A 27,573-nucleotide genomic window follows, 5' to 3' on the forward strand; every position below is an offset into this window, starting at 1 on the left:
CTGACCCTCTCCCTTTTCTTGGAAAAACATGCCCTTAACCTCGGTCCCAATTTGGGTCCCCAACAACGACAGGAGCTCCTGGGAGCAATCCGGTCAGTCCCGGAAGTGGTCAGCAAGACACCAGGGCGGACTGTGCTGATTCAGCATGACATAGTGACGGACCCGGAGGTGGTAGTCAGGGAAAGACCTTATCGCCTCCCAGAAGTGAAACGTACAGAGGTGGAACTAGAGGTACAACGGATGTTGGATTTGGACATTATTGAGGAAAGCCATGGCCCCTGGTCCAGTCCAATCATCCTCGTTTCTAAGCCGGACAGCTCCTGGAGATTCTGTAAGGACTTCAGACGTCTCAATTTGGTCTCCAAGTTTGATGCCTACCTCATGCCCCGGATAGACGAGCTTCTTGAAAGGCTGGGGATGGCCCGTTATCTGGACTACCCTGGATATGACCAGATTCCCTTAACGGCATCCGCAAAAGAGAAGACAGCCTTTAGTACCCCTAGTGGGTACTGGCAATACAAGGTCCTGCCATTTGGGCTGCACGGGGCACCGGTGACCTTTCAGCGTCTGGTAGACAGAGTGCTACGGCCCCACCAGTCCTATTGTGCCGCCTACCTGGATGACGTGGTCATTTTTTCTGGCACCTGGGAGGAACATGTATTACAGGTGTACACGGTTCTCCTGACAGTAGCAAAAGCCGGCCTCCGCATCAACCCTCGTAAATGTAATTTTGGTTTGAGCGAAGCCAAGTATTTAGGCTACCTGGTGGGGGGAGGACTCGTGAAACCCCAGTGTAACAAAGTCAAAGCCATTTTAGAATGGCCCCGTCCGATTGTCAAGAAGCAGGTGCAAGCCTTCCTGGGACTAGCTGGGTATTATCGTCGGTTTGTACCTTGGTTTTCCGAGAGGGCAGCACCTTTGACAGAGTTAACAAAGAAGCGGGCCCCTTTCCAATTGGTGTGGAATAGTGATGCGGAACGAGCATTCAGTGACTTGAAAAAGACCCTTAGCTCAGCACCCGTTTTGAGAACACCTGACTTTTCCTGTGCTTTTCTCCTCCAGACCAATGCTTCGGACACAGGTCTTGGCGCCGTGTTGAGCCAAAGCATCGATGGTGTCGAACACCCCGTCATGTACCTGAGCCGGAAACTGCTGGACCGGGAGACCAGATATGCAGCGGTCGAACGGAAAGCCTTGGCCATAAAGTGGGTGGTAACGTATCTGAGGTATTACCTCCTGGGTCGGGAGTTCACCTTGGTAATGGACCATGCCGCTCTCCAGTGGATGGCGCTGCATCGGGAGTCGAATCCCCGGGTCACAAGGTGGTTTTTGGACCTACAGCCCTACAAGTTTGCGGTCACTTATCGCCGAGGTAGCCTGCAGGCCAATGCTGATGCTCTCTCCAGGATACACGACCTCTCGGTTCGGTCTGCCCGACGGGTCTGGGCTGAGGGGGTGTCATGTCACGCACGAGCGCATCGGGAGCAGTTGAAAGACCCGACGCGCACCACGATAAACCCGGCTGGGGGACAAAGACAGCGTACTAACCTCTCTCTCCTTTTTTCCGTAGAAAAGATGAAGCGACGTCGCCGTAAAACCCGGAATACATAACGGTCTTTACTTCCGGGATCCTTTCTTCCCTCTGGTCCCCCAAAGATGACGTCAATGTCCCACAATCCATCACGCCTACCCAGCAACCATCACGTCCGATTTCCGGTCCATTCCTTTAGATTGTCCCCCCAACCCACCATCTTTGTCTTATGATTTTGATATTTTTATGTCTAAAAGAAAAGACCTTATTTTTTGTTACAGTATACGAGGCAAAACCCCAAATCTTCAAGTGTCTTGTGCTTCTTTTACTATAAAATGTATTATAAAATATAAAATGCATTTTAGCTTGCAAAAGTTATTTTCATAACAGCAAAGGTTATGTACCAATATTTTAAATATTACCAGACAACTAAATGTTAAGGTTGACTTTATTTTATATTGTAATGATTTACTTGTTATGATGGATGTGTTTTCAAGTGAGCAAGCTAGATACAACTATAGATTTTTGTTTCTTCTATCGAGGCATCTGTTTTGAAAATAATAGTTGCAATGAATGGAAACTTGTACTGTACATTGTGGTTACTGCCTGCAGAATTCACTTTGCCCATTAAAATCAAATTGGCCAAGATACAAGCACAAACTGGATTAAAATTACCTTTTTTGCTGCTAGCATTATTGTTAATAAGGGCTAACACCCAATGAAACAGGCTTAACACCTCATGAGATATTAATATGGGATTCATAAGTAACTTTCAGCAATTACAGATGAAGTATTACAATACTGACTAACATTGAGAAAAACTCTTAAGTTCTTTACACAGTTTTTCCTAGCTCATCAAACACAGCAGTAATTGAATTAGAACACTCGGAGATTGGGCTGTAACAAAGGTCTGCAAACAAACAGACTGCAATGATAACAAGCCTTACCAGAGAGAGGATCAAGCTATGGCTACTGGACAATGTACCGAAGTTCCAGTCCAAGGGATCATGGGTCCCTGCTGATAACAAGTCAACTGTGCTGGTGACCATTGACACTGAAAGATCATCATGGTCCTGAATTGTAGATGGCATCTGTCTGCATTGGGCCAAGAGTCTGAGATATTAATATCCTTTGCTGTGGGGTATTGGACCCCAAATCCTGACTATCATAATACGTCCGCATTATAGAAGGAATTCTGTCACACCCTAATATTTGATGGTGGTATGGATGATATAAGAAGAAAAGCTATGTGAAAGCACAGCCATGCAAATAAATACAGTACATGTTGCTTATGAAAAGAGTTTATTGAGCATTTGTAATTGTTTTATTAATGGAAAAATGGCATGATTATTCTGAATTTGAAATTGCTTTAAGATTTAAACTGTATAACAACTGGGATAATATAATTGAATAGTTCAGAAAATGTGATTAGCATAACATGGTCAGAACCTAGTGTAAGCATTGTGTAAGAGTAAATGTTTTAAGAGAGATATTTTTATAGGACCATTGATACTTGATGTGAGAAGACAGATTACATTTAAGTATTAATGTTTTTATGTGATTTGGACTGTAGTTAATCAGAATTTAACACGACTACTAAATTTAGTATTAAATTAGTGATTAGTGTCCTGCGGTGGGCTGGTGCCCTGCCCAGGGATTGTTTCCTGCCTTGCACCCTGTGTTGGCTGGGATTGGCTCCAGCAGACCCCCGTGACCCTGTAGTTAGGATATAGCGGGTTGGATAATGGATGGATGGACATTAGTGATTATCATCACATTACCAATTGCAGCATTATCAGTTAAACTCAATTTAAATTATAGCATTATTCGTTATTTATTTTTAATAATATAGTGAATAATATAGACTTTAAGAAAAAGAGAAATTTGAAATTGAAAAGTTATGGCAAACTTATGGGATGGTATATAACAAGTGTTTTGGGATGAGGAATACTCAGGATAAATATGGTTTAAACTTAACACATTGGTGGCAATAAATAACTAAGTAAATAACTTGTGACTTCTTGGGTCCAAGGACACTGTACAACAGTATACATAACATCAAACAGTCTACTATACAAACATAATTAACGTGAACAACAGATTGTAATATTAAAAAGATAGATTTTAAGCTTAAATTTAAAAAGTGTAAGTGAGGTAAACGTACAGAGCTCCAAAGTCAGGGAATTCCAGAACTGTGGCTCTGATACACTAAGAGCCCTGTCACAAAGGTATGCAATCTGCACAGTAGAATGGTTAACTGGCAAGGAGTCAGAAGAAGGAAGTGAACATGATGGAGTATATGGACATATTAAAGAAAACAGGTAAAGAGGGGTTAGACCATGAACAGCCTTAAAACTAAACGTTTATATTGAATGTGGAAAGGGACAGGTAGCCAACAGAATTTTAGAAGTGTAAGAGTAATATGTTCCCAATGTTTTAAATATGTAACTACCCTTGCTGCTAAATCTTGTACGTATTCAGGCTGGTTTAGGCTCTAAGCAGGAATACCAAACAGTGCTGCAATAGTCAAGTAGTGAGGTGAAAAAAGCACCAATAAGTGTTTCACTGCAATATCAGAGAGCAACGGATGCAGCCTTGAAATGTGCATAAGGCGGAAAGACAACCTTGATAATATTATTAATATGTTGATCAAAGGAGAGTGAGAGATCAAGGATAACACCAAACTTTTAACATGTGCAGATGAACATAAAATAGAGCCCAGAATTTTTTGTGAGACATTACCTATTTTCCTTAAAGTGCCGGGCTGGTGACTTGCATCAATGAAAGTAGTGCTGATGTTTACTGAAGGGAATGTATTGACACCTACTTTCAGCAAGGTAAACTAGCATAGATCGCAGCTGGCTAGAAATCAGGGCAACTTTGCAGATGTAAGCATGGCTCATGATATGAGAACTCTGTCTCTGGTTATTGTTGTATATTACCTTGTGACTGAGTTAACAGCTTTTGAGGTTTTAAAAGTAATACTTGTGCTGTCTGTATCATCACTAACAGTATTATTAACAGACTAGTCACAAATGAAAATATAGGACTAGGTAAATATCATCATACTTAAAAGTTATCTGAGACAATTCTAAGACTTATTTGCACGGATTCCTTTTCTAAAAAAAAAATAGTGAGACTTTAAGTAGTCACAAAGGGAGGACTGCAAGAGAATAATTCAGAGGTAGCAATTGCTAAATATTTTGGTTTGCAGTGCACATTGAAATATATAAGCATTTGTTATAGAAATGTCATAAAGAGAGCTACTGAAATGGTTAAGTAAATAAAAGACAAGAATGTACTAGGAGAATGGTTTATGTAATACACATAATGTACTAGGAGATGGATTAAGGGAGCAGCAGATGTCCTGTAAACAAGAAGACTGGACAGTTGTCACATACAGTACACAGACATTTCAAGGGTAATAGCTCAACCTAAGAGATATGAGAACAACAGTGTAGTAGAACAGACTTTTATTAGAATAAATTATTAGGGTATGTAACACAACAAACCGATAGTGGTCAAAGTAACCTGTTTTCATAAAACTTTGGGAAAAAAATGGGGATCGCTAATACTAGTACTTAATAAGAGTGTCGTTTTAAGCTATTGAAAAATTGCTGATCACGTATATGATATTTTTGAGATTTGAATCTTTACCTGTGGCCCTACCCTTTAAGAACCACTCCCAGAACATAAGCATGCGAGATATCGATTTAGACTCTTTCAACGTCAGTGATTACGATTATGATGTTATTTTTCCAGCCCTGCAAGCAGGTCCTCCAACTTGCATGGAAAACTCGAGGGTTGGTGGCAGTACTCGCATTGTTCCATTCCATTTGCACGGCTGAGACCTGAGGTGCTTCGTCGTGTGGTGGGTGCAGGGTGCCCCTCCACTGTAGCCCTCTAAGGACCTCTATTTCAGGGTGAAAAATGACAAGTTTTTATTAAAATCGATTTCAGCCGTTTAAATTGAAGCGCACGTCTTAATATTTCAGCAGTTCTTGTTTATTATGAACTTCTACCTCATGAAGTAAATCATTGCATTACTTATGAGCACACCGAATTAGAATGGTTTACGCTAACATACTGTACTTTGGTCCAGTTGTTTTTCCTGTTTATTATTAGAACGCCTCATCGAGGGACATTGGTTCGGATTTACTGTTTATTATAAAAAGACAGCGGACACAAATGACTACACACGGCTTTTTTGGAGGATTAAATAAGTTTAAACATTTTTCTTTACAAGTTATTCAAAAGATTCATTCCTTAGGTGGGGAACCTGAACTCACTGCTTTGAGAATAATTTGCCACGAAAAAAGCTCGTTTGTACTTCTCTAACCAGTAGGTGTCAGCACAATCAATTGTTTGACAAGTGCTAAGACTGCACATTGAACATTGTCTTTGGTAAAACCGGTGCAATTGTATCGTTTTTCAGAATTTAAGTTATGATTTGCCATTTACATTTTGGTTTTTTAAAATGCCATTATCTCTGATTCTCGGACGACTGTGTGCCTTTATAACCCAATTTAAATATCACTCGGTGTCCGTGTCCTGTTCCGCGTTCCTTTTGGCTATATAGCCGCCCCGTAGAAAAGCCCCAGTCCCTCGCAAGAAACGGACACTCGGCATTCACACAGATTAGCTCAATGACGCGTCTCTGCTGCACAACGAAAGGCAACTGAAACCCCTACAGAGAGAGAAGACAGATTACGCCGTGATCGCGAAAGAAAGAGGCAAAAGCGTGCCAATGAGACACCCGACGAGAGGTCCTTTCGATTGAGTTCTTCAACTGTGGTCATCCAACACGCAGCGTAGCGCGCGCCAAGTTGCTAGTTGTAAATAAAATAAAGAATACAGTATACACTGTAACGAGTCTAGAGGGCAGTCTACTCAATGCATAACCTGCACAACATTATATATAACGTAGGCCTCGTTTTATTATATAAACCATAACGTAAAATAATGGTTCATACCTTCAATGTATACATGATTTCTTACCATCCATCCCTCCATTTGCCAAACCCGCTCTTCCAGAGCAGGGTCGGGAATCTCCGAGGAAGCACTTAACTCAAGCCAGGGGTAATCCCTGTATAAAGATGTCAATTCACTGTATGGTGGTAAAAAACACACACACACACTTTCACCTAACCTGCATGTCTTTGGGCCGTTTTTCCCAAACAAACATCACTTCGGCGTGCTGTGTTGAACAGCAGCCGCCTTAATACACATTCGCGCCCTCTACCGCTTTCGCGCCTTACTACAGCGCGCTCAGTGATTGGTTGACGCCGTTGTTCCTGGTTTCGGGGTTGGGCCGACGCTCTGCGCTGCTTTCCCTCAGTGAGTGAGAAGGCTGAAGAGGTGCTGTGGAAGAAAAAAAAATCGACCAACAAAAGGGGAGGTAAAAAGATTTATACAGAGGCGCTGTATTAAGGAAAATAAAAGAGCCAAACACGGTGTTGTAGATGTTAGACTTGTTCTCGCGGATAAGACTGAATATAACCTCCAGTACCTGCAAACTGCTGGGTGAGTGATGGACCCTCCTCATTCTAATGCCAGTCACATGTAACGACGTATGACCGTCATATTCAGATGCGCCGTGGGGGACGCCTTGGACCCGAGTGGTTTCACCTGCTTGAGAAGTTAAAAACTTTTTGTTTTGTTATTGACTGAATATTCGTGTAAACGCATACGTGAACTGCACTTGTTCCGATTTGAATTTCGCTAGAAAGGACAGCAAGATTATGCATAATTTGTGAAATTGTCGAAATAAATGAGTTCCTGTTTTGTGTAACGTGCAGAGTCGAAGAAAACTTGAGACGTATTTAAACAATCTTTTTAAACGTTATTAAAAACATGAATGGAATACACTGACTTTTAATTATTTCGGTGTATGTCAGGGAGCCTAAAACGACAGTGGGAATATATGCCTATTATAGGTTAATGGCAAATGGCTTTCAAAAAACACCAGCAGTGTGTGGAAAGACATAATGGCGTATAAATATGGACTGACTGATGATGTAATTTCATTACAATTATATATTGTGTTATACAGTTAATGGGGAGATATGGTGGCGCAGTTGCCAGCACCGCTGCCCTACCAGTCCCTGAGACTGAACTCGAATCCTGGGACAGTCGGTGCCTGATTGAAATTTCAACGTTTTCCTGGTTACTTTAGGTCCGTTTATAAGTGCAGGCAATTTCCACCCACACTGGAAGAACGGGAATATTAGAACAATAAGTGACACTAAGCTGGCATCATTGAAAGCTCCAGGATGGACAGACGTCTCATATTGAGAACATGAGTGGATCTCGTGTAGACTTTGGAACTTTATGCTGTGTTCCAGTAAAAAAAGTTTTTTGACCCGGTAATGTGTGTGTATCGAGTTAAATGTAGGGAAAAACATTTGGGGATTTCAATTTCACAACTCACTCAAAATAACCCCGCTTTACAAATATGTAATTGTAATTAACACAGCCATATTATACAGTACAGCCTTCTGCCACAGGCCCTTTGGCATTTAAATTTGGAATGGTATTCAGTTGATTTTTCACATGACCCAAGCAGCGCGTGATAAAGACAGAGGGTTCAGTTTTGTCTTTTTTTCCCTAATTGCCTAAAAAGTGTAAAGTGTTTCAAATCTAACATTTAAAAAAGCATTTCCGTAACAATGCCCAGTTAGTGTTTGTGAGGAGCACATAAACTGAATTTTCAATTTTTCCCTAATACCTTGTATAAATTAGATTAGTAACGACTGTGTGACATGGATATGTTTAATGTTTTTGTGAATCTGTAGAAAGTGTTAATGTCTAAATTATATATTTTTTCAAAATAAAGATTTTTTTTCTTTCTTTAACAATTTTATGTTAAAGGCATGGAATGTACAAAAGCTCATCTAAAATAGTATTAGCTAAGTACAGGCAGTTACATTTTAGTGAACACTTAATTATTTTGTGAATCCTTGGTCTACAGTATGCACACTTTTAACAGCTGAAATTCTCTATACTTCCTTTTCTCCAGGTTTCTGTGGGCAGTTACTGTATATTTCACACTGTTTAGTGAAGACGAAAGAATGCAGAGGTCACATGTGCTTTGAGGATGAAGGGAAAACAACTTCATTGTAGAAGACAAATGCCCAGTTTTTCACTTGTACTGAAAAGAATATTACTACTTTTTCTTGAGCTGGAAGACAACAGTAGACTTAAACCATTCGGAGGACACACAAGGAATTACCCAATTTTAGGAAGTTTCCAGTCTTAAAGACTTGGGTATAAATATGAATATCACCACAGTACACCCACCTGTTGACAATGGAGATGTGGCCATCAGCTACATCTTGGTGCCTTTTTTGCTAATCACTTTTTTTGGAATAGCTGCAGCTGGGGTATGTATTCTAAAAACACTTTTCTGTATTTCAGAAAAAAAAAAAAATATTGTGCTATTTTATTTCATAATTACAGCTTAGAATATGCCACCATTATGGACATTTTAAACAGGATTCAATTACGTGTTTAGAAATTATTGTAAAAGATTGAGTAGGAGTAAAGTTTTATAATAAAACAAGGGTTTCAAATTTACATGTTCTGAGTTAATAAAAAAAGAGAGCTTGCAAAATAAGGTTCTTATGTTTTCCAGAGAAAAAAATATTAAATACCCCTAGAGTTGCACTGTCACTTGTACCTTCATTCTACTCAGTTGTTGGAAGGGTTGCAAGGTACAGGACATTATACCAATTCAGAAGTTGTTTTGGAACTGTTAAGTTTTTAAAGAATGCAGTCTTTAGGCAAAAAGAAAGAACCAACCCTAGATGGTATGTGGGGTGTGGGATGGCACATAACCACGTTGCATTCACCATACTAACTTACCAATTAACTTAGTAGAGTAATGTATTTAGAATATAGAGGAAACCCATGCACTAATGCTGGGAATCAAAGTAAGGTACAAAATACAGTATTTGAGAATGCAGTGCTATCTACTATGTATCAGTATGACCATTGACGCAGATTTTTATTCCTTACAGCTAACCTTATTTTAGATTCAAATTAAACTTTGTATTTTAAATTGATTGTTTTTTTCTAAATAGCAAATATTGTGTAAATCTAGACATAATTTCACATACTTTAAAGGAGCTGTGAATTTTAGTTTTTTCTAGCTCTGCTTACTCTGTAAATCACTTGATTTTTTAATACTGAAAATCAAAAGAACTTTATATCACTAATGAGAATGTCATAGGAGGTATACACTTGGAGGCTTTTTCCACAACTTGCTTCTAGCATACAGTTTAACACACTTCCACTATGGAATATGCACCTTTATGAAGGACAAAATGTAGTCCACCTTTCAATGTGCCCTAAATTGTCCATTCAGTACTAAATACATATATTAAAGTTCACCAGGTTCTGTCGTGCCTAATTTATGTAATAGTGATAAGTTGTTCCCAAACATGGCAAAAAAAAGAAACCCCAGAAAATTAAGGCTTTGAACAGGGGTGGGCAATGTCGGTCCTGGAGAGCCACTGTGGCTACAAGTTTGTCATTCCAATCCAATTGCTTAATTGTAAACCAATCCTTTCCAATCTCAGATCTTATTTAATTATATGGCTTGTTAGTCTGCAATGTGAGGTTCGTATATCGTACATTTTTTTTCTTTTCCAAGGATATCATCAAAATGATTTGAAGCCTGTCACATTTTCTATGAAGTCTTTTAATAAATCAAATAGTGCATGATGAACACATACAGGTGTAAATTGAAGCAAGCTAGATGGTGAACTGCTGAATGCTTTGTCATTTACATCTTATTGCTAATAAGGAGCCATTAAAACAGTGAATGCAGCTGTTTAAGATTGAAATAAGCGATTAAGGCTGGGGAACCTTAGCAAATGAGACCACTAAAATGAAGCATGAAAATGTCATGTAAACAATAAGTGCTTCATCAGCATTAATTGATTTCTCATTAAGAAACTGGGTTGGAACAAAAACCTGCAGCCACTGCGGCTCTCCAGGACCAACATTTCCCACCCCTGGCTTAGAACAACACACCAAACACATCTGAGTAATACTGTTGTGTAAAGAGACACTACTGATATCTTCAACATCTGGAAATTTTTGCCTTTAATTATCAAAACATCTTATGCTTACATCATGCCAATATTTTTATGAACATGGAAAAGATACACATAAGATTTTATCTCAACACATATATTAGGGAGTTGTTAATGCAATTGCAGAAATTAATAATGGAGCTGTAAAGTGAGCAAAATTGACTGAAAAGAAAGAAATAACCAGTTTAAGGAATACTATAAAAATTGTGAACACTAGAGTGCAATGAAAGTGAGGCTCATGACAAAGATTTCTTTAAAGAAAAACAGAAATGCTGCAGCTTGATGCAGTGTGCATAAACTTCTAAGGCCCTTTGAAATTCAAGATGCTATTAAATCCTAGAAAGTGGGAAAGGTCTATATTCTATTAAGCAGACTTTTTAAAACTATATGTAAGCCTAGGTAGGCAAAAACATACTTCCAAAAACACTTCACAGTGTGTCATATGCTATTTTTCCAAAAAAAATAATAATAATCTGTTGGAATGAGCACCCTATAGATCAACCTATTTACTAAACAGTAATTACCCGGTTCTAGCTAAATGTCTGTAATATCACAAAAATAAATAGACTTGTTAAATGCATCCATCCATCCATTATCCATCCCGCTATATCCTAACTACAGGTTCATGGAGGTCTGCTGGATCCAATCCCAGCTAACACAGAGTGCAAGACAGAAAACAAACCCCGGGCAGGACACCAGCCCACTACAGGGCTTGTTAAATGCAAATACTGTCAAATCTTTAGTGATTGTTAATGTTATAAATCTAACACTGTTGCATCTGAGTTTCTAAAGATTCTGCTATCCTTGGACACACTAACAGCTTTTGACAGAAATATAATGGGATATACAGTATAATTGGCATTAGATCAAAAGTAAGTGTATGTAGGAAGCTTTTATATTCCAGCACAGAAGCCACTTTTCTTATAAATAATATTCATTATGGTAATTTCATTTTAAAACATGGAACTATACAGGGCTGATTAATACTACCAATATTGCTGATATTAATTCTGAACCCCTAACTGCATTTTCACAAACAATCCGACATTGAGTGGATTCTAAGCCTGCACCCAGTAATGAACACTATGCAAAAAAAAATTGAAGGGTGGAGTTGAACAAAAATGATTTGTTTATGTTGATATGGCATTTTACATTACTGATCCATATTTGCATCTGCTACAAATAAGTGTTTGGACAGTGACACAATTTTCATGATTTTGGGTTTGTACACCACCACAATGGTGGTGTTGCAATAATTATCTAAATGAATCATAGACTTGCAGCTTTAATTTAAGGGGTTTACCAAAAGTATTGTTTGGGCCGTTTAGGAGTGACAGGTATTTTTCTGTATAGCCCCCACCCATTTACCCCTCCCCCCCAACATTTGCTTAAAAGTATGTGGACATTTGAATGACAAGCTGGCTCATAGCCATGTGGGAGCAGGTCCCCCATTATTTCATTAACTATTTAGCCGGTAAAAGGTCTGTAATTGATTTAAAGTGTAGAATTTGCATTTTGAAACTGTTGCTATGAACTCTCAATATGAGCTCCAAAGCTGTCCATGCAAGTAAAAACAGGTCATAATTAGGCAGAGAAAACAAAACAAACCCAATAGAGAGTGGAAACACAAGGAGTGATGAAATCAACCATTTGGTAGATTCTTGAAAAGAAGAAATGCACTGGTGAGCTCAGCAACTCGGGTTGGGAAAATGGTATGGTATAATTGTGAACTGTTCTATCCAACAGCAAATAATGGGAAAAATGTCATGAGAAAAATAAAAAAATATATATATAACTTGTGCCACATATTCCACATGTCCATTATCCAATTGTATGCTCTAAATGTGCAAAATGTATGTAATTTTTGGTAAAATATTATTACTTCTGGAAAATTTGATATACAAGATAAGTAAGAATAATACTGTATATTTGAACAGAAGATCTGCCCCTCTCTCTCGTTCATTGATCAAGAACAATATCTTTAATGAAAACTTACAGTATTATTGGAATTTGTGAATATTTTAAAGGAATCTGATTTCATTAATTTTTTGTCTTACATTTGTGTATTAGGGGTGTTTGTTGTTGAGTGTTTTGTTTTGTGATTCGTGTAGGGGGTGGAAGCACTGCAGCATGGTATTATGTATACAGGGGGTCTGTTTGTTATGTCCAATTTCTGATTTTACCGGATAATAACAATTCTCTTGTATTTCAATTTTTGCTTCCACTGGTGGGCTTCTGTACTTGTGGTGGTTTAGCAAGGAAGCAGTGTTGGTCGCTCACACCACTGATCATTTCTGTTTTTTTTTTTTTTTATTTCTTTTTCTCTCTCTCTTTGCTGCTGCTCTAGGATGGCAGTGCATATTGTAAATTTGCTGGCTCAGGGAGTGGTACAATGTGCTGCAAGAACACCCATTGCACATTTTACTAGTTTTGTTGGCACTAGATCTAGGAAATAGTAGTAGGTTTCATTTTAGAAATTAAAGTTAAGACTTCCTATACTCTTACAGGATACAAATTTATAAAGTGTAGAATGCAAAGCAAGACAGAGTCTGCCAAGCTAGCATGTGGTTTGCACTGTGATGCTGAGATATGGAATCTTATATTTTTAATTTTCTCATTAAAGAAGTTCATAGTCTGAAGTTGGAACTGCTAATGCCTGTTGGTATTTTGCACTGTAGATCTGAATTCCCTTTGGTTAAATAAGCCACTGTTCTAAACAGTACACAAGGATTATTATGGTTGTAATCTATTATTTTAGATTAGTAGTCCGAACAATCTTTAAAGAGAGCTTTTTTTACACTGTCTGTCCATGCAAATTATAAGACCTGTAGCTTTGTTGTTCTCCATCTGTGCTCCAGTTTTTGATACTCTAATTTAAGAGCTCGAGTGTTCTCATTAAATCAGAGAGAGTTTCTATGTGCTTTGATCACTTTTTGTTTTAAGGGGAGCCACTGCGTCCAGAGCATGTCCCAAGGTCATATTATAATTTGATGTTAGTTGATCTAAATTGTTTTCCATGTTTATATTTGGTTTTAACTGATCTAAGTGGTTTTCCACAATTGCACTTGACTCACTTGAAGTGTCTAAAAATTTTGAAGCAGAATTACAATCTAGATGTTACACTGATTTTATTTTAATCTGTGAGTGTATTGGTAAGGGCAGAACCAAATCAAACATAATTAAGGAGTGATTAGAAATAACTTCATTTAATGGAGTAGCATTTAAATTTTGAATTTCAACTTTGTAAGTTATAATTAAATCAAATGTGTGGTTATAATTATGACTTGGACCTTTGACAATCTGAAAAATTTTCACTGAATTTAACAAGTAAGTAAAACATTTGCTAAAAGTGTCAGTTTCCATATCAATGTGTGCATTAAAATCCCCCATCAACACTACATGATCATAATTTATATCCAAGTCAGATAGAAGGTTACCAAATTCATGAATATGGCCCTGGTGGTCTGTAGACTAGCACTACAATTGTGTTGGAATCTATTTTAATATTTAAAATGAATGCCTCAAAGAATGTGAAGTCGCCTATGTTTTTAGCAGTGATTTGCGTTTTGTCACAATGATTCCGAGGCCTCCCCCTCGACCAGTATCTTTAGATTTTTAATGGAATGTGTATCGATCTGTTGACACTTCAGCTAGAGAAACAGTGTCACATTTACTAAGCCAGGTTTCAGTGAGAAGACACAGATCAGATTTTGTACTTAATATAATATCATTTACCAAAACAAATTTACTTCCAAGAGAGTGAATGTTTAATAAGTAGCATTTAAAACTGCATAGTTCTTTCTGAACTGGTGATATATTTTTTTGTTTTAATTTGAACTAAGTTACTATTACAGATGCCCCTGTTGAAGGGCCTGGTTTTATCTCTTAGTCTAATTATACACCTTATTTTTTGGTTGTCAAGTAATTTAAGGTTTGTAGCATGACTAAATTTATAGGATGCCCTACAAGAGGGAAAGAATCCTATCTAACCTTCCATGATTCAATGGAAAAAAGATGTATTATTTTAAATAAAATAGAAGTACTTTTTTCCCCTACGAGTAACATTTCAAAACATTTTCATAATTTGACAATAATTAATTTAATGCTTTCTTAAAATAAATGTTTACCTTTTTGATATGTCCGTATTATGAGGGACTACTTCTTTTTAGATTCCCTAATAAAAAATATCTTTCCAAACTGAGTATGGAAGACAGATTAAAATGAATGTAAAATATAATTGTGTGAGATGCACTATTGATTTTATCCTTGATTGATCTATGTCTCATTTATTTAAACTGATTTGTAATGTCAATAAAATTTAAAGTGGGGTAAATATTCATAACTGCCAATCACATGCATTGGAGAAACTGTAGTGTCAAAAGCAGAAATAAAAAATATATATATATATATATATTTTAGAGAATAGGAAGCTATTGCGTTGAATGTGAGAAGTCATTTGGATTATTGTTTACATATTTAGTTGTGAAAGTGGCAGTAAAGAGGCACTTGTGTACAATAAAATAGCTTTCAAAATGACAATCTTATCTGATATGAAAGATGAATATACTGTACAGTTATGTTTCATGTCTGCTAAAGTATAGCAATTTCAGTTTAAGTGTGAAACATCTCATCTCATCTTACCTTCTACTTTTCCTGGTGGGCGTCAGGGGGAAGTGTAAATAATGATGGGTAATTATTGTTGTTTAAGATTATTAGCCAGGATGTGCTCCTCAACATTTCAGCATTTGGCGCAGCCACCATGGCTTGTAGAACAAACTGTATGTACTTACCTGCATTTGGTACTATATTATACAAAAGGTATGTTACCTCAGGATCAAAAATAAAATGCACTCATATTATGGATATCATAAAATATAACGTATGTTATGAAATATAATGTTCGTTTCCTTTAGTACATGAATATTTATTTTGTCTTTAAAAAGTTGATTTCTGTTTGCAGTTCCTGGTACAGGTAAAGTTCAGAACTCATGTAGCTTCATGTTTAAACGCATATACAGTATTATAGGGCTCTTAAATTTGAGTCATTGGGGAGAGATGAAAAAGCCTACTTTTGAGGCAAACTAGTTGGTGTGTAAAGGTGTAATTGAAAGTAAATAGTAATTATTCAGTTGGACCAGTCATTCTGTATAGTCATTCATTTACTGTTTAGAGTAAGCATATCTTAGCATTTTATACTTTTCTAAATAATAGACTTTGCTGTAATAACAGCTTAAGCCTTTGATGCATACTTGAAACTTAAAGATTGCTAAGGAATGTATAATTTTGATGCAAGGTATTTTTCACAAATAAAGCGGCAACATGTATTCATATACTGTAGGATTAAAATATGAGCAAAACAAAAACATCAGTGCTTTACATAAAGAGGGGTGAGGCTTGTGTTCAGATAGGACACTTCAATGGTTATTTCAGTCCCATGCAGCTTAAATGTTTGGGCAGTTTGGTAAATTGACCAATTTAATTAGCAAGAGTAATTTTTAAAGTATTAACGAAACAAAAGCATATTGTTAATAATCTCAGATTTTTCAGGTAAAGAAAAAAAGTTTTGAAGGATGGTAGTTAAACTCATTAACCATGGCACTGTAAATTGGTGACATGTTGTATGATGATTAGCACATGCAAGTTAGAATTTCACTGTATTCTTTACATATGACAATAAGGACACTATAAATCTATCTTATTTCTCTATCTGTCCATTATGAAACCCACTTAGCTCAGATCATGAGAATTGGAATCTGTTTCTGCAGCACTTGGGTGCCAGGTTGGAAACCAGTCCTGGACAGAATGCTAGTCTGTCATAGATCACACTAGGTCTCAGGACAGAGTTGACAAATATTTGTTTAGTTTATTAATTTGGTGTTAAATGAATGATAATATTGTGTAGTTTGGTGTTTACAAAAAGTCCATAATTGAAAAGACATTTGACAGTACATACCTGTACTAATAGCATAAAGAAAATGGCTTCGGAAGAATTCAAAGCACTTAATATACTTGTGAGAATGGTTATCAGTCCTAAAACACTTCAGAATATTTTAATTTAAAAGACTGTGTAACATAGATCACAATCTTTAGTGACTACAGGACATTGAGTCAGCATGTTGAAAAATTATATTCTGATTGCAAATCCTACTGTACTTTGCATGTTTTATGATTCCCTCTAGTTCTCTTTTGGCTAAACTAATCATTTATGAACAGACAATTGAGTGCAAACAATGTGTTTGTGATTTTAGTTTTGGTTGTTTTATTTTAAATAAATCTTCTTTATTGTATAAGCCAGATAGCTTCTGGATTGTTTATTGAATGGAAATGTTACTGAATATAATATTAAAATACAGTATCTCTGTTTTATATCAATATTTAAAAGAGATTATTGCATTATTAATTCTGTGGTCAGAGAAGTGCATTGTAGTTTCCTCAACTTACTGTGTTGCTTTGACTTCACACACTTTATTTTCGCTGCCTGTGACAGAATGAGAGATAAATAATATAGTTTTTTTTTTTAAACCTGTCACATATGAAAATTATTATGAAAAAGAGTTCTTTATATTGGTATTAGGAAAAAGCAAATTGAACTATGACAATCATTTGAAAATCAATCAATACAGTGTAAAATTTGTGGAAGGAATGTATGATATCCATATTTGTGTAACATGCTCATCCTTTTTTTTCTCTCTTTAAGGTGATGTATGTGCAGAAGAGAAGAAGGTAAGACAATCTTTTCAAACATTTTTAAAATCAAGAAGTTTAAACCGCACTTAATAGAATTATTTATTTGGGTTACATTTTTGTGCTTATTCCAAGTTGGCTGGCATAATTTGATCTTTTTAGTTAAGTTTTATTCTGAATCTTTAAATACCAGTTATGGTACTTTGTAGATCCCTCTAAATAGTACTGTGCCTGAATAAAATTGTCATTTCTGGAAAAATGTGCATAGTGCTGGAGAACGCGGGGCCCTAATTCATTCTCATCATCTGACTGTAAAAATTCAAATAAAAGTAAGTAAAATATATTTTTTTAAAGCGGAATAAAAACTAAAATGAAATTTCCTTCTCTACTTTTCTCTACTAATCAAAAAAAATTAAGAAAATATTTCTGTAATTTACAAAAGTTAACAAATACTTGGCATTACACTTAGTATTAGAGATGTCACAATTCCAGAATTTTTGTATTCGATACCAATACCAGTGAAAATTATGATACCTGATACCTTTCGATATCACAGCAAAAACAGATCAAGTTCAGTGGCTTTTTAATAAAGTACCTCTATTTACTGACGTGATATACAATGTTTTGACTTTTTCTATAATATACTGCAAATATTTACAGTATATACATGTATTTGTATTATCACCGGCTTTAAAATATTGGTATATTCATCAAGTAGTTACCAACTAGAATTTAAGAAAACAAGTATTAGCATTCATAAATATCAAAATTAAATACAAAGCTTGAATTTTAGTGTGGCAGAAATAGGGACCTCCACATTTTAATAACAAATTGCTTTTATAAGCTTGTGGGAATTTCAGCATAGGGTTTATAAAGAATGACATATCATGAACTACCTTGTTTATCTTTGCACGTACACATTCTAAATTTATTCTCTAACATTTGCTGTCCAGTAAATGAAACGTATGAATTAAAATGCATACTAAATATAAAAATTCAAATATTGTTATATATTTACTGTTGAATTATTTAATTCAAAAATAATTCCAGATATTTCAAATTAAACCAACTCTTTCAAGCCGTTTTTGTAAAAACAGGCTTTTAAAATTTAGCTTGTCAGTGAACCAATTAGTTATGTTTATAATATTTGCTGTAGCATGATTTATATTTGCAACAACAACTGGTTAAAAATATTACTAAAGACTAATATTAAATGGATTAGCCAAATGAATTCAAATTTCAAATGTCAGAAACTCATGGTGTTTTAATTTTCCAAAAATGTGTCCCTCCTTTTTTTTCCATTTGTCCCAACTTTAAAGCTTTCTGTGTGAAATCAAACTTGTCACTTTTACAATAATCCATCATTTCAAAACTCAATGTTTCCAAGGTTTCTTGTGTATGTAATCACACTTTGTTATTGCTAAGCCTTTGCACAAATCCAAAGTTTGAAAATTATTTGTCTGCCATTACCTGAACTAAATAAGCTTATACTGTAACCTGAGGCAGCATTACATTCTTCAATGAATGACACTTATTCAACATTTTCAGATTTATATTTAGCAATGCTGTTTTGAGTGTTCTGCCGATTACACGACTCTCATAACACAGTACATATTGTATTAACAGAGAGATGTGCAGTGTCCTTTGAAGCATTGAATCATGAAATAAATTTTATTTTGATATTAGCATATGGAGCAACTCATGTCATAACTGATGTAGACAAGTCAAATAACCACACCATTTTAATTTAGCCTGGATATTTACTTGTTTAGCTCTGGCAGTCCTCCCACATCCTGCAGTCCTATATGTGTAAGTGTGGATGCATGTGAGACACACTCCAGCATGATCCTTAACTGAATACACTGATTAGAAATTGCATAGCTTCTTGGACTGATGGACATCTGTAGAAATGCTCATTACAATCAGAAATCATTATGCACTAATGCAATTTTATTTTCATTCACATATCTTTATGTGATTGTAGACTATGACCACATCATGGTGCATAGTACTGAGAATGCAGACAGACTTCTTTTTGGGCACATACACCATCAGCACGGCACTGGCAGATCTAAACACCATGCATCATGACGTGGAGATTGGGCAAGATCGAAAAAAAAACAAACAAACACGGTCACCTCTCACACCCACGTCTACATTTTTCCCAGTCCCCACACAAGATCTGACAATGTTTTCAGATAAAGAGGTGTTATAACAAAACAAGTCTGTTGTACTACTCAAACTGGTAATTGGAGGACCGGGAAATCAAACCCACAACCTCTTGATTTTGAAACAGCGGTTGTTACAGCTGCATCAACCAAGCAGACATATCTACCTTGCACCCTAAGCCAACTTTTTTTGCTTCAGTTATATTCTTGAATAAAAGTGTTCTTGTTTTGTTATTCTTGTACCTTTTGAGAAAATTTTATTTGATATTTGGACTTTAGTTTTCAAACAGTATACACTTCATGTCTACATTTTGTCAATTATTACTAAAACATGAAAAATGTTTCCATTTTAGCTATGTATTCAACAATTCCTGCTTCACATTTCCTCTCATCCTACATTTACACACGTGGACAAAATTGTTGGTACCCTTCAGTCAATGAAAGAAAAACTCACAATGGTCACAGAAATAACTTTAATCTGACAAAAGTAATAATAAATAAAAATCCTATGAAATTTAACTAATAAAAGTAAGACATTGATTTTCAACCATGCTTCAACAGAATTATTTAAAAAAATAAACTCATGAAACAGGCCTGGACAAAAATGATGGTACCCCTAACTTAATATTTTGTTGCACAACCTTTTGAGGCAATCACTGCAATCAAACGATTCCTGTAACTGTCAATGAGACTTCTGCACTTCTCAGCAGGTATTTTGGCCCACTCCTCATGAGCAAACTGCTCCAGTTGTCTCAGGTTTGAAGGGTGCCTTTTCCAGACGGCATGTTTCAGCTCTTTCCAAATATGCTCAATAGGATTGAGGTCAGGGCTCATAGAAGGCCACTTTAGAATAGTCCAATGTTTTCCCCTTAGCCATTCTTGGGTGTTTTTAGCTGTGTGTTTTGGGTCATTGTCCTGTTGCAAGACCCATGACCTGCGACTGAGACCAAGCTTTCTGACACTGGCCAGCACATTTCTCTCTAGAATCCCTTGATAATCTTGAGATTTCATTGTACCCTGCACAGATTCAAGACACCCTGTGCCAGATGCAGCAAAGCAGCCCCAGAACATAACAGAGCCTCCTCCATGTTTCACAGAAGGGACAGTGTTCTTTTCTTGATATGCTTCATTTTTCCGTCTGTGAACATAGAGCTGATGTGCCTTGGCAAAAGTTCAATTTTGTCTCATCTGTCCATAGGACATTCTCCCAGAATCTTTGTGGCTTGTCCACATGTAGTTTGGCAAATTCCAGTCTGGCTTATGATTTGTTTTCAACAATGGTGTCCTCCTTGGTCGTCTCCCATGAAGTCCACTTTGGCTCAAACAACGACGGATGGTGCGATCTGACACTGATGTTCCTTGAGCTTGAAGTTCACCTTGGATCTCTTTAGAAGTTTTTCTGGGCTCTTTTGTTACCATTCGTATTATCCGTCTCTTTGATTTGTCATCAATTTTCCTCCCTGCCACGTCCAGGAGGTTGGCTACAGTCCCATGGATCTTAAATTTCTGAATAATATGTGCAACTGTAGTCACAGGAACATCAAGCTGCTTCGAGATGGTCTTATAGCCTTTACCATTGACATGCTTGTCTATAATTTTCTTTCTAATCTCCTGAGACAACTCTTTCCTTCGCTTCCTCTGGTCCATGTTGAGTGTGGTACACACCATGTCACCAAACAACACAGTGACTACCTGGAGCCCTATATATAGGTCCACTGACTGATTACAAGATTGTAGACACCTGTGATGCTAATTAGTGGACACACCATGGATTAACATGTCCCTTTGGTCACATTATTTTCAGTCTTTTCTAGGGGTACCATCATTTTTGTCCAGGCCTGTTTCATGAGTTTATTTTTTTAAATAATTCTGTTGAAGCATGGTTGAAAATCAATGTCTGACTTTTATTTGTTAAATTTCATAGAATTTTTATTTATTATTACTTTTGTCAGATTAAAGTTATTTCTGTGACCATTGTGAGTTTTTCTTTCATTGACTGAAGGGTACCAACAATTTTGTCCACGTGTGTAGACATAGAACACACATGAAATGTATGTATTTCAAATCTATATATATATATATATATATAATTCACTAAGGGCACGCAAGACAGAGAGCCCCACCCGCCAACTCTAACCCTCCTACCGCGTCATGGGATACGCACGACAGAGCCACACACGCCAACTGTAACTGTCCTCCCGCGTCCAGCGTCACTCTCGAGGCATGTGCACTGCCTGCTCATGTGCCTGCACGCAACAACTCGCCAAACACAGCCTTAGTGGCTTTCGTCTGTGCAAAACTCCACATGTACCTCTGAGCCACGTTGACTTTTCACCGGACGCAAGACAGAGAGCCCCGGCCACCAACTCTAACAGAGCCCCACCCATGGGTTACGCACGTAAGAGCCACGAACGCCCACTCTAACCCTCCTCCCACGTCATGGGGAAACGCACAACAAGGCCCCGCCCGCCAACTCTCACCCTCCACAGGCTTCCAACATCGCTCTCGAGGCAATTATATGGTGACGTCGACTTCTCAACTGTCACTCTGGAACAACTCAGTACGCAAGCTATATTAAGTGTCAACAATGAAGACTCACTACACCTTAATGAACAGGTGCTGAAACTTATCTCTAACGACAAAGTAACTTTCACCAGCGTTGACTCCATCTTCACAGACGATCCTACAGATCAACTTGCATTCCCCGAAGAATTTCTTAATAGTCTTACTCCCACTGGCATGCCTTCACATAAACTCAAAATTAAAATTGGTTCAGTCATCATGCTTCCCAGGAACCTCATGCCAGCAAAAGGTCTCTGTAATGGCACTAGACTTTCTGTTACCAGCATTCTCCGCAATGTATTGGAGTTTAAGACTATCACATTTACTACCTCACAAACTGTCCTTATTCCCCGGATTTCCCTGACCCCATCAGATTCTAATTTGCCTTTTACACGTAGACAATTTCCTGTTAGATTGGTGTTTGCAATGACTATTAATAAGGCACAAGGATAAACTTTCAAAAAAATATGCCTGTATCTGCCAAAACCTGTTTTCACTCACGGACAATTGTATGTTGCTGTCTCCAGAGTTCCATCTTTTCATTCACGGACAGTAGTATCCTCATACCCTCCCCATTTGGATATGCGGCGTATGCTATGCTGCGGGTTGGCTAGTAGTGATATATTATTTACCCTCTACAATTCCAGGCACCTTACACCCAAATAAAAACACTTGATGTCTGAGAATCTTCCTTGCGACTTAAGCTGTGTCGGTAGGGGGATGGGATAGCAGGCTGCTTGCTCTTGTGCTGATCAACAAATTTGAAACACAAAACACACTAATGGAGAGGTGCAAAGGAATTTAAGGTGGCCCAGGGTTAGGAGTTTTTTCGTAGGCTTCAGGGATTCTGGTATTAAAGCTTATCCTTGCCCATTTGGATCCATCTTGTACATGGACTGATGTTGTGGTGATGGTAAGTCATCCATGTAAGCACTAATCGGTGGTTGCCTCACACCTGATTTTGTCATGGGGCTTCTGCATTCCACCTCTGCAGATTTAACAACCATTTTTATGGCTAGGGCATAAAGCAGACTTGTCAAACTCAAGGCCTGCATGCCACATCTGGCTCACAATATAATTATATACGGCCCACAACATAATTTTATATGTCTATTATTAATGGCCCGCTGGTAAATGGCACTCCCACTACTGGAGCACCTGCAATGTGTTGGGGGAAGAGAGTGGATTGGTGGGAAAGATGCAGAGGGAGAATGGCACAGTGAACTGACAGAGTATCACTGCATCATACACCAGGAGACACAGTGCTGTAAAGTAGATAAACTAAGCACACTTTGCATGGAGTTCACACAGTGGTTTGCTGACTTAAAAGCTCAGAAAGTTAATTTTGAACTGTGCAGAAATCAATTTACAGTTGACCTGGATAAAGCACCTGTAAACTTCCAGATGGAGCTAATAGAACTCCAGTGTAACTGCACACTGAAGGCAAAGTATGACTCTGTGGGGCCCACACAGTTCCTCGGCTTCATCCCTGAAACAGTGCCGCAACTCCACCTACAGGTTGCTTGAATGCACTCCATGTTTTGTAGTACATACCTGTGTGAGTAACTTTTTTCGGTGATGAAGATGAAGAATAACACACAAAGAAGTTGTCCCACTGATGGACACCTTTACTCGATCCAGGGAGTTTCTACAACTCAGAGCCTGACCCCAAATATGAATAAACGTTTAGCCAAGGAAAGATGTCAAGCATCTGGCTTGGATAAAATGACACAAGAGAGAAAACTAAATGGCAGAGTTCAAATTTTTATTTGTTTTTGCCCTTTTTTCTGAAATTGCAACAATTTTTTATTTGAAAGTTTTGTACATTTTCACCAGCTTGTTCACATTTTAAATACTCTCATTTTGCTTGATGTTACTGCTGAAGAAAACAATTATTTTAAATTATAATTTTTATTTATTGTTTTGAGGAAAAAGTTGGAAAAAGCAGTCTCTCTGTTAAAATTCATATATACTATAAGAACATTGTCAGTTTTAGACTGTTTAATAAATGTTACTGTATTTTTGTCTGGCCTACAACTTGAGCTATGTTTTAAATTTTGGCCCTTCTTGTAATTGAGTTTGAAACCCCTGGCATAAAGGGTAACCAAAATGGTATACAGTAGACCCCCACAAAGTCGCGGTTCACAGTTTGCGGCCTCAGTCATTTGTGGATTTTTCCTTAGAACGTAACTAATAACTATTAGCAGAAACCACAAATATCCTGCGCAGTTTTTATGGCTTTTTTCGTGGCAATACTGTACTGTAGAGAGAATAGGAAGCAACTGTAGAGAAAACTGTGACTTGGGATGGTGAAAGTAGCCAATAGAATTTGAAATTGAAACTGCCACCAGTCCCTGCAGTGGCTCTGATTGGGCTTCTGCTGAGGGTGCTGGGGTTGTTGAGGTCAAAGGATGTCAGTGCAGCTTTTAAAAAGGGGGCCAGTGACCAAAAGCAAAAAAAAAGAAAGTTTTTGTAATTTGCGTTTCAAGTTCTTGTCTGCCTGGCTTCTGTTGGGTTACCTGTACTTATTCATTTTGTCCTGGATCGTTTCGTGCGTCTGGGCTGTCTGCCTGTGTACATGATGACTCTAAGTGGATTCATGGCCATCCTGCAAATAAAGGAGTGCTCCTGAACTTGTCCACCCATCTTCACCATTTCAGGAACTACCGGTAGGACTATCTGTACATTCCCATTCAACGTGCACATCTCTGGACTATCTATTTTCATCATTACATTTCATCAGTTGCTGTTTTTCGTGAACTTTTTCATGATTTACTGTGTGTGTTTTATTTGTGCTTTGTTGTATTTAATGCGTAATCGCCATAAGGGGAACAGGGGTGGTATTGTTGTTTTTCTTCATTTGTTTTCATCACGTTATTTATTTGCTGTTTGATTACCAGTTTGCTTTGTTTTTGTCTCTGTTTGTGAGTGCGCGTGGGTCGGGTGTGTGCCTGGAATCTCCACCATAAAAATAAATAAATCACAGTCTTCTCGATTGCAGTTTCTCGCGAGACGCTACGCTTACTTAAAAGCCTGAACAGTACCTGTCCTTTTTGGCTGATTGCTTTGTTTCTCTCTCTTCCCCCAGACATTCTCTGCTCCTGTTGGGGGTTGTGCTCCCCTATGATGTTTGTCTATTCTTTAATCAATAACTAACTGCATACTCAGCTCATTTTTCTTCTGAAAGAGACATGTGTGTTTGAAGTTTTTGAATAAAGTTCCTGTCTCTACAATCTCCTGTGTTTCTGTGCAATTCTGTGACCCAAGCGTGACACCCTGCAGCATTGCAGCGTCACTGTCCCCGGGATTCAGCTGCAGCACTAGAATAGCCTGCAAGCATCAGCGCTTACCTCTGTGTGCTTGCATGTACCCAGTTCAAACACAGTTGGTTCAGTGATTTACTGAGTTTCATCCATGGCATCAGTTGCACTTTGTACATATTGTTCCAGTAATTTTTTTGAAATAGTTTTTACAGTTCATTAGTATTGTGTAAAATGATCAGTATTGCAGTAATTGTGATGCTCTTTGCATGAAAAAAATGTGTTCCATTAAAATTTCACTTTTTCTATGTTAATTGTAATGTTTATTTAAAGTGCAGCAAAAAAGTATTTGGCGCCCAGGGATGCATTAACCCCCAAGTATGTCGCAGTTTAAGGGTTAAAGCCCCAAGATGCCGCCGAAACGAGCTGCACCGTTTAAGGCTTCTGGCAATGAAAACACGCTTGCATGAATTACAGTACATATAATGGTAACGTTGGTATTTTACATTCTAGCACTGCGGGAGACATAGCACTGTGTAGAGGTTTACCTTTACATTCTTTATTTTTAGGTAATGTATTAAGCTGAGTTTGAAATTAAATTAATGTGTTTTGGGGGCATATTTAAATTTATCCAAAATTCGCGGTTTTTCACAATTCGCGGGTGCCAATCTGATGTCATGGATTCGGAAGTGAACCTTACCCTGAAATTATTATAATAACCCAGGATAAGGTCTCTGATGTTTCTGGGCACATGATATCTTTGCAGCGCCATCTTGACCAAGCTGTGGGGTATGGATCCATAGGCATTAGTCAAGCCCAACCACAATATGACCAGGTCTCCCCTTCCTCTATGAACTTCACAGATCAACTTTATGACAACCCCAGTGTGTTCTAGGCAGCCAGGTACAGCTGGAATCTCCCCCTTCTGTACAGATGTACCAGTGTAGTTGTTTTGGAGGGTAAACTTTATTAGGCTCTTGGAAAGATGCTATAGAAGATCTTGACTTCTGTGCTAAGCAGTGAGGTGGTGCAGAACTGCTCAATGCTCTTTGAGTTCTCTTCCTTGGGGATCCATGCTCCCTCTCCACTCCTCCACTGATTGGCCACTCTCTTTCTCTGCCAGTTCACTCTCAGGATCTCCTAGAGATTGTGGAGGAGTTCTGGACATCTCTTGTAGACCATATATGGTACACCACTGGGTCCAGGAGTTGGGGTGGATCTTGCTCCCTTCACAGCCTCCTGGAACTCTTTTAATCTAGGCTGTCTTATGCCTTGGGGGGTGGTGGGTTAATGAGAGCCTTCTGGGGTTCAAGTGCCTGATCTCTCAAAAGATCACGTAATTTGTTTTTGAGTAAATTGTTGACATCCTCCAGGGAGCATAAGAGGTGTCCACTGCACTTGTCTCCTGGAAGTTATTTTATGATGCCAAAGGGATTGGTTAGGAAGGCAGTTTGTTTCCTGGCTTTCTCCCTTCTCTGTCTCCTGTGCCACTCTGCCCTTTGTAGCATTACCAGCTTCTTCCATGGAATGTTTTTTAATTCCATGAGTGGTTGCTTTTTATTCTCCGTTGCACGTTTATATTGCTTGCTTAGTGTCCAAAGCTCCTGCTGCAGTTGTTTAATCTGGATGGCTTGTGCCCTTAATTTTTCTGTCTCTACACAGGCAAATGGCTCTGTAGCATAGTTAGTAACTACAGATGTCATGTAGTGCAGTAGGCCATCTACATTACCCTTCACTATAGTCTTCACAGACATCCTTCTCAAATTGTTGCCATTTGCTTTGTTTGTTAACTGGAAGCCATCTGGTCTTCTTTCTCTTTGATGCTATGCAGAGTGGGGTGTTGAAGGGCCTGGAGGCTCCGGGCTCTGAGGGTGATACCTGGCTGAGCTCTTCCTGCGTCTCACCAGGACTAACTACTGTGTGCTGCTCTTCATTGTCCATTTCCCTGCTTTTTATCCTGGCTTTGCTAATTTTGAGGCCTTGCTCATTCTTACATAACTTGCCGTGGAGGCATCTGATGGTGTTCATCATTGTTGATTGTCCATCTGCGTGGAGAACAGCCTCGACACAGACAGACACCGATGGTTCAAGCACCAACACCCGTTTATTATACATTATATTTACAAGTGTTCAAAAGCACACAACATGGTGCCCCTGCATCACACACCCTCGGTCCAGGCCTCTTTACTTTCTTGCCTTCCTTCACCGCCTCCATTTCTCTCCTCTCCTCCGAGCTTTGTTCTCCTCCACCTGATTCCAGCTACTGAAAG

The 27,573-nt window shown here is 38.0% G+C and overlaps 2 protein-coding genes across 5 annotated transcripts in view; one reads left to right on the forward strand and one right to left on the reverse strand.

Annotated features, from left to right (window-relative positions):
* Positions 1 to 6,668, reverse strand: part of nudt3b (nudix (nucleoside diphosphate linked moiety X)-type motif 3b) — an 88,321-nt gene extending 81,653 nt beyond the window's left edge. Inside the window, exon 1 of the mRNA XM_039748696.1 lies at positions 6,505 to 6,668. Coding sequence (XP_039604630.1) covers positions 6,505 to 6,519 — 15 coding nt within the window. The 5' untranslated portion in view covers positions 6,520 to 6,668. The remainder of the gene's footprint in view (positions 1 to 6,504) is intronic.
* Positions 6,669 to 6,807: 139 nt separating this feature from the next.
* The window catches only part of smim29 (small integral membrane protein 29), a 48,974-nt gene continuing 28,208 nt past the window's right edge, over positions 6,808 to 27,573 (forward strand). For 2 of the 4 annotated variants that reach the window (XR_005633049.1, XM_039748702.1), the window contains exons 1-3: positions 6,808 to 7,054; positions 8,550 to 8,913; positions 17,327 to 17,352. Coding sequence is in view for 3 of the 4 variants with exons in the window: in XM_039748702.1 (XP_039604636.1) it covers positions 8,806 to 8,913; positions 17,327 to 17,352 (134 nt within the window). In the remaining variant the exon portion in view is untranslated. Of the gene's footprint in view, positions 7,055 to 7,108; positions 7,171 to 8,549; positions 8,914 to 17,326; positions 17,353 to 27,573 lie in introns of those variants that run through there. The other 2 variants (XM_039748703.1, XM_039748704.1) reach the window with 2 other exon arrangements.

Source organism: Polypterus senegalus, chromosome 3 (assembly GCF_016835505.1).
Source record: "Polypterus senegalus isolate Bchr_013 chromosome 3, ASM1683550v1, whole genome shotgun sequence".
In the NCBI taxonomy this organism is placed as follows: domain Eukaryota; kingdom Metazoa; phylum Chordata; class Cladistia; order Polypteriformes; family Polypteridae; genus Polypterus; species Polypterus senegalus.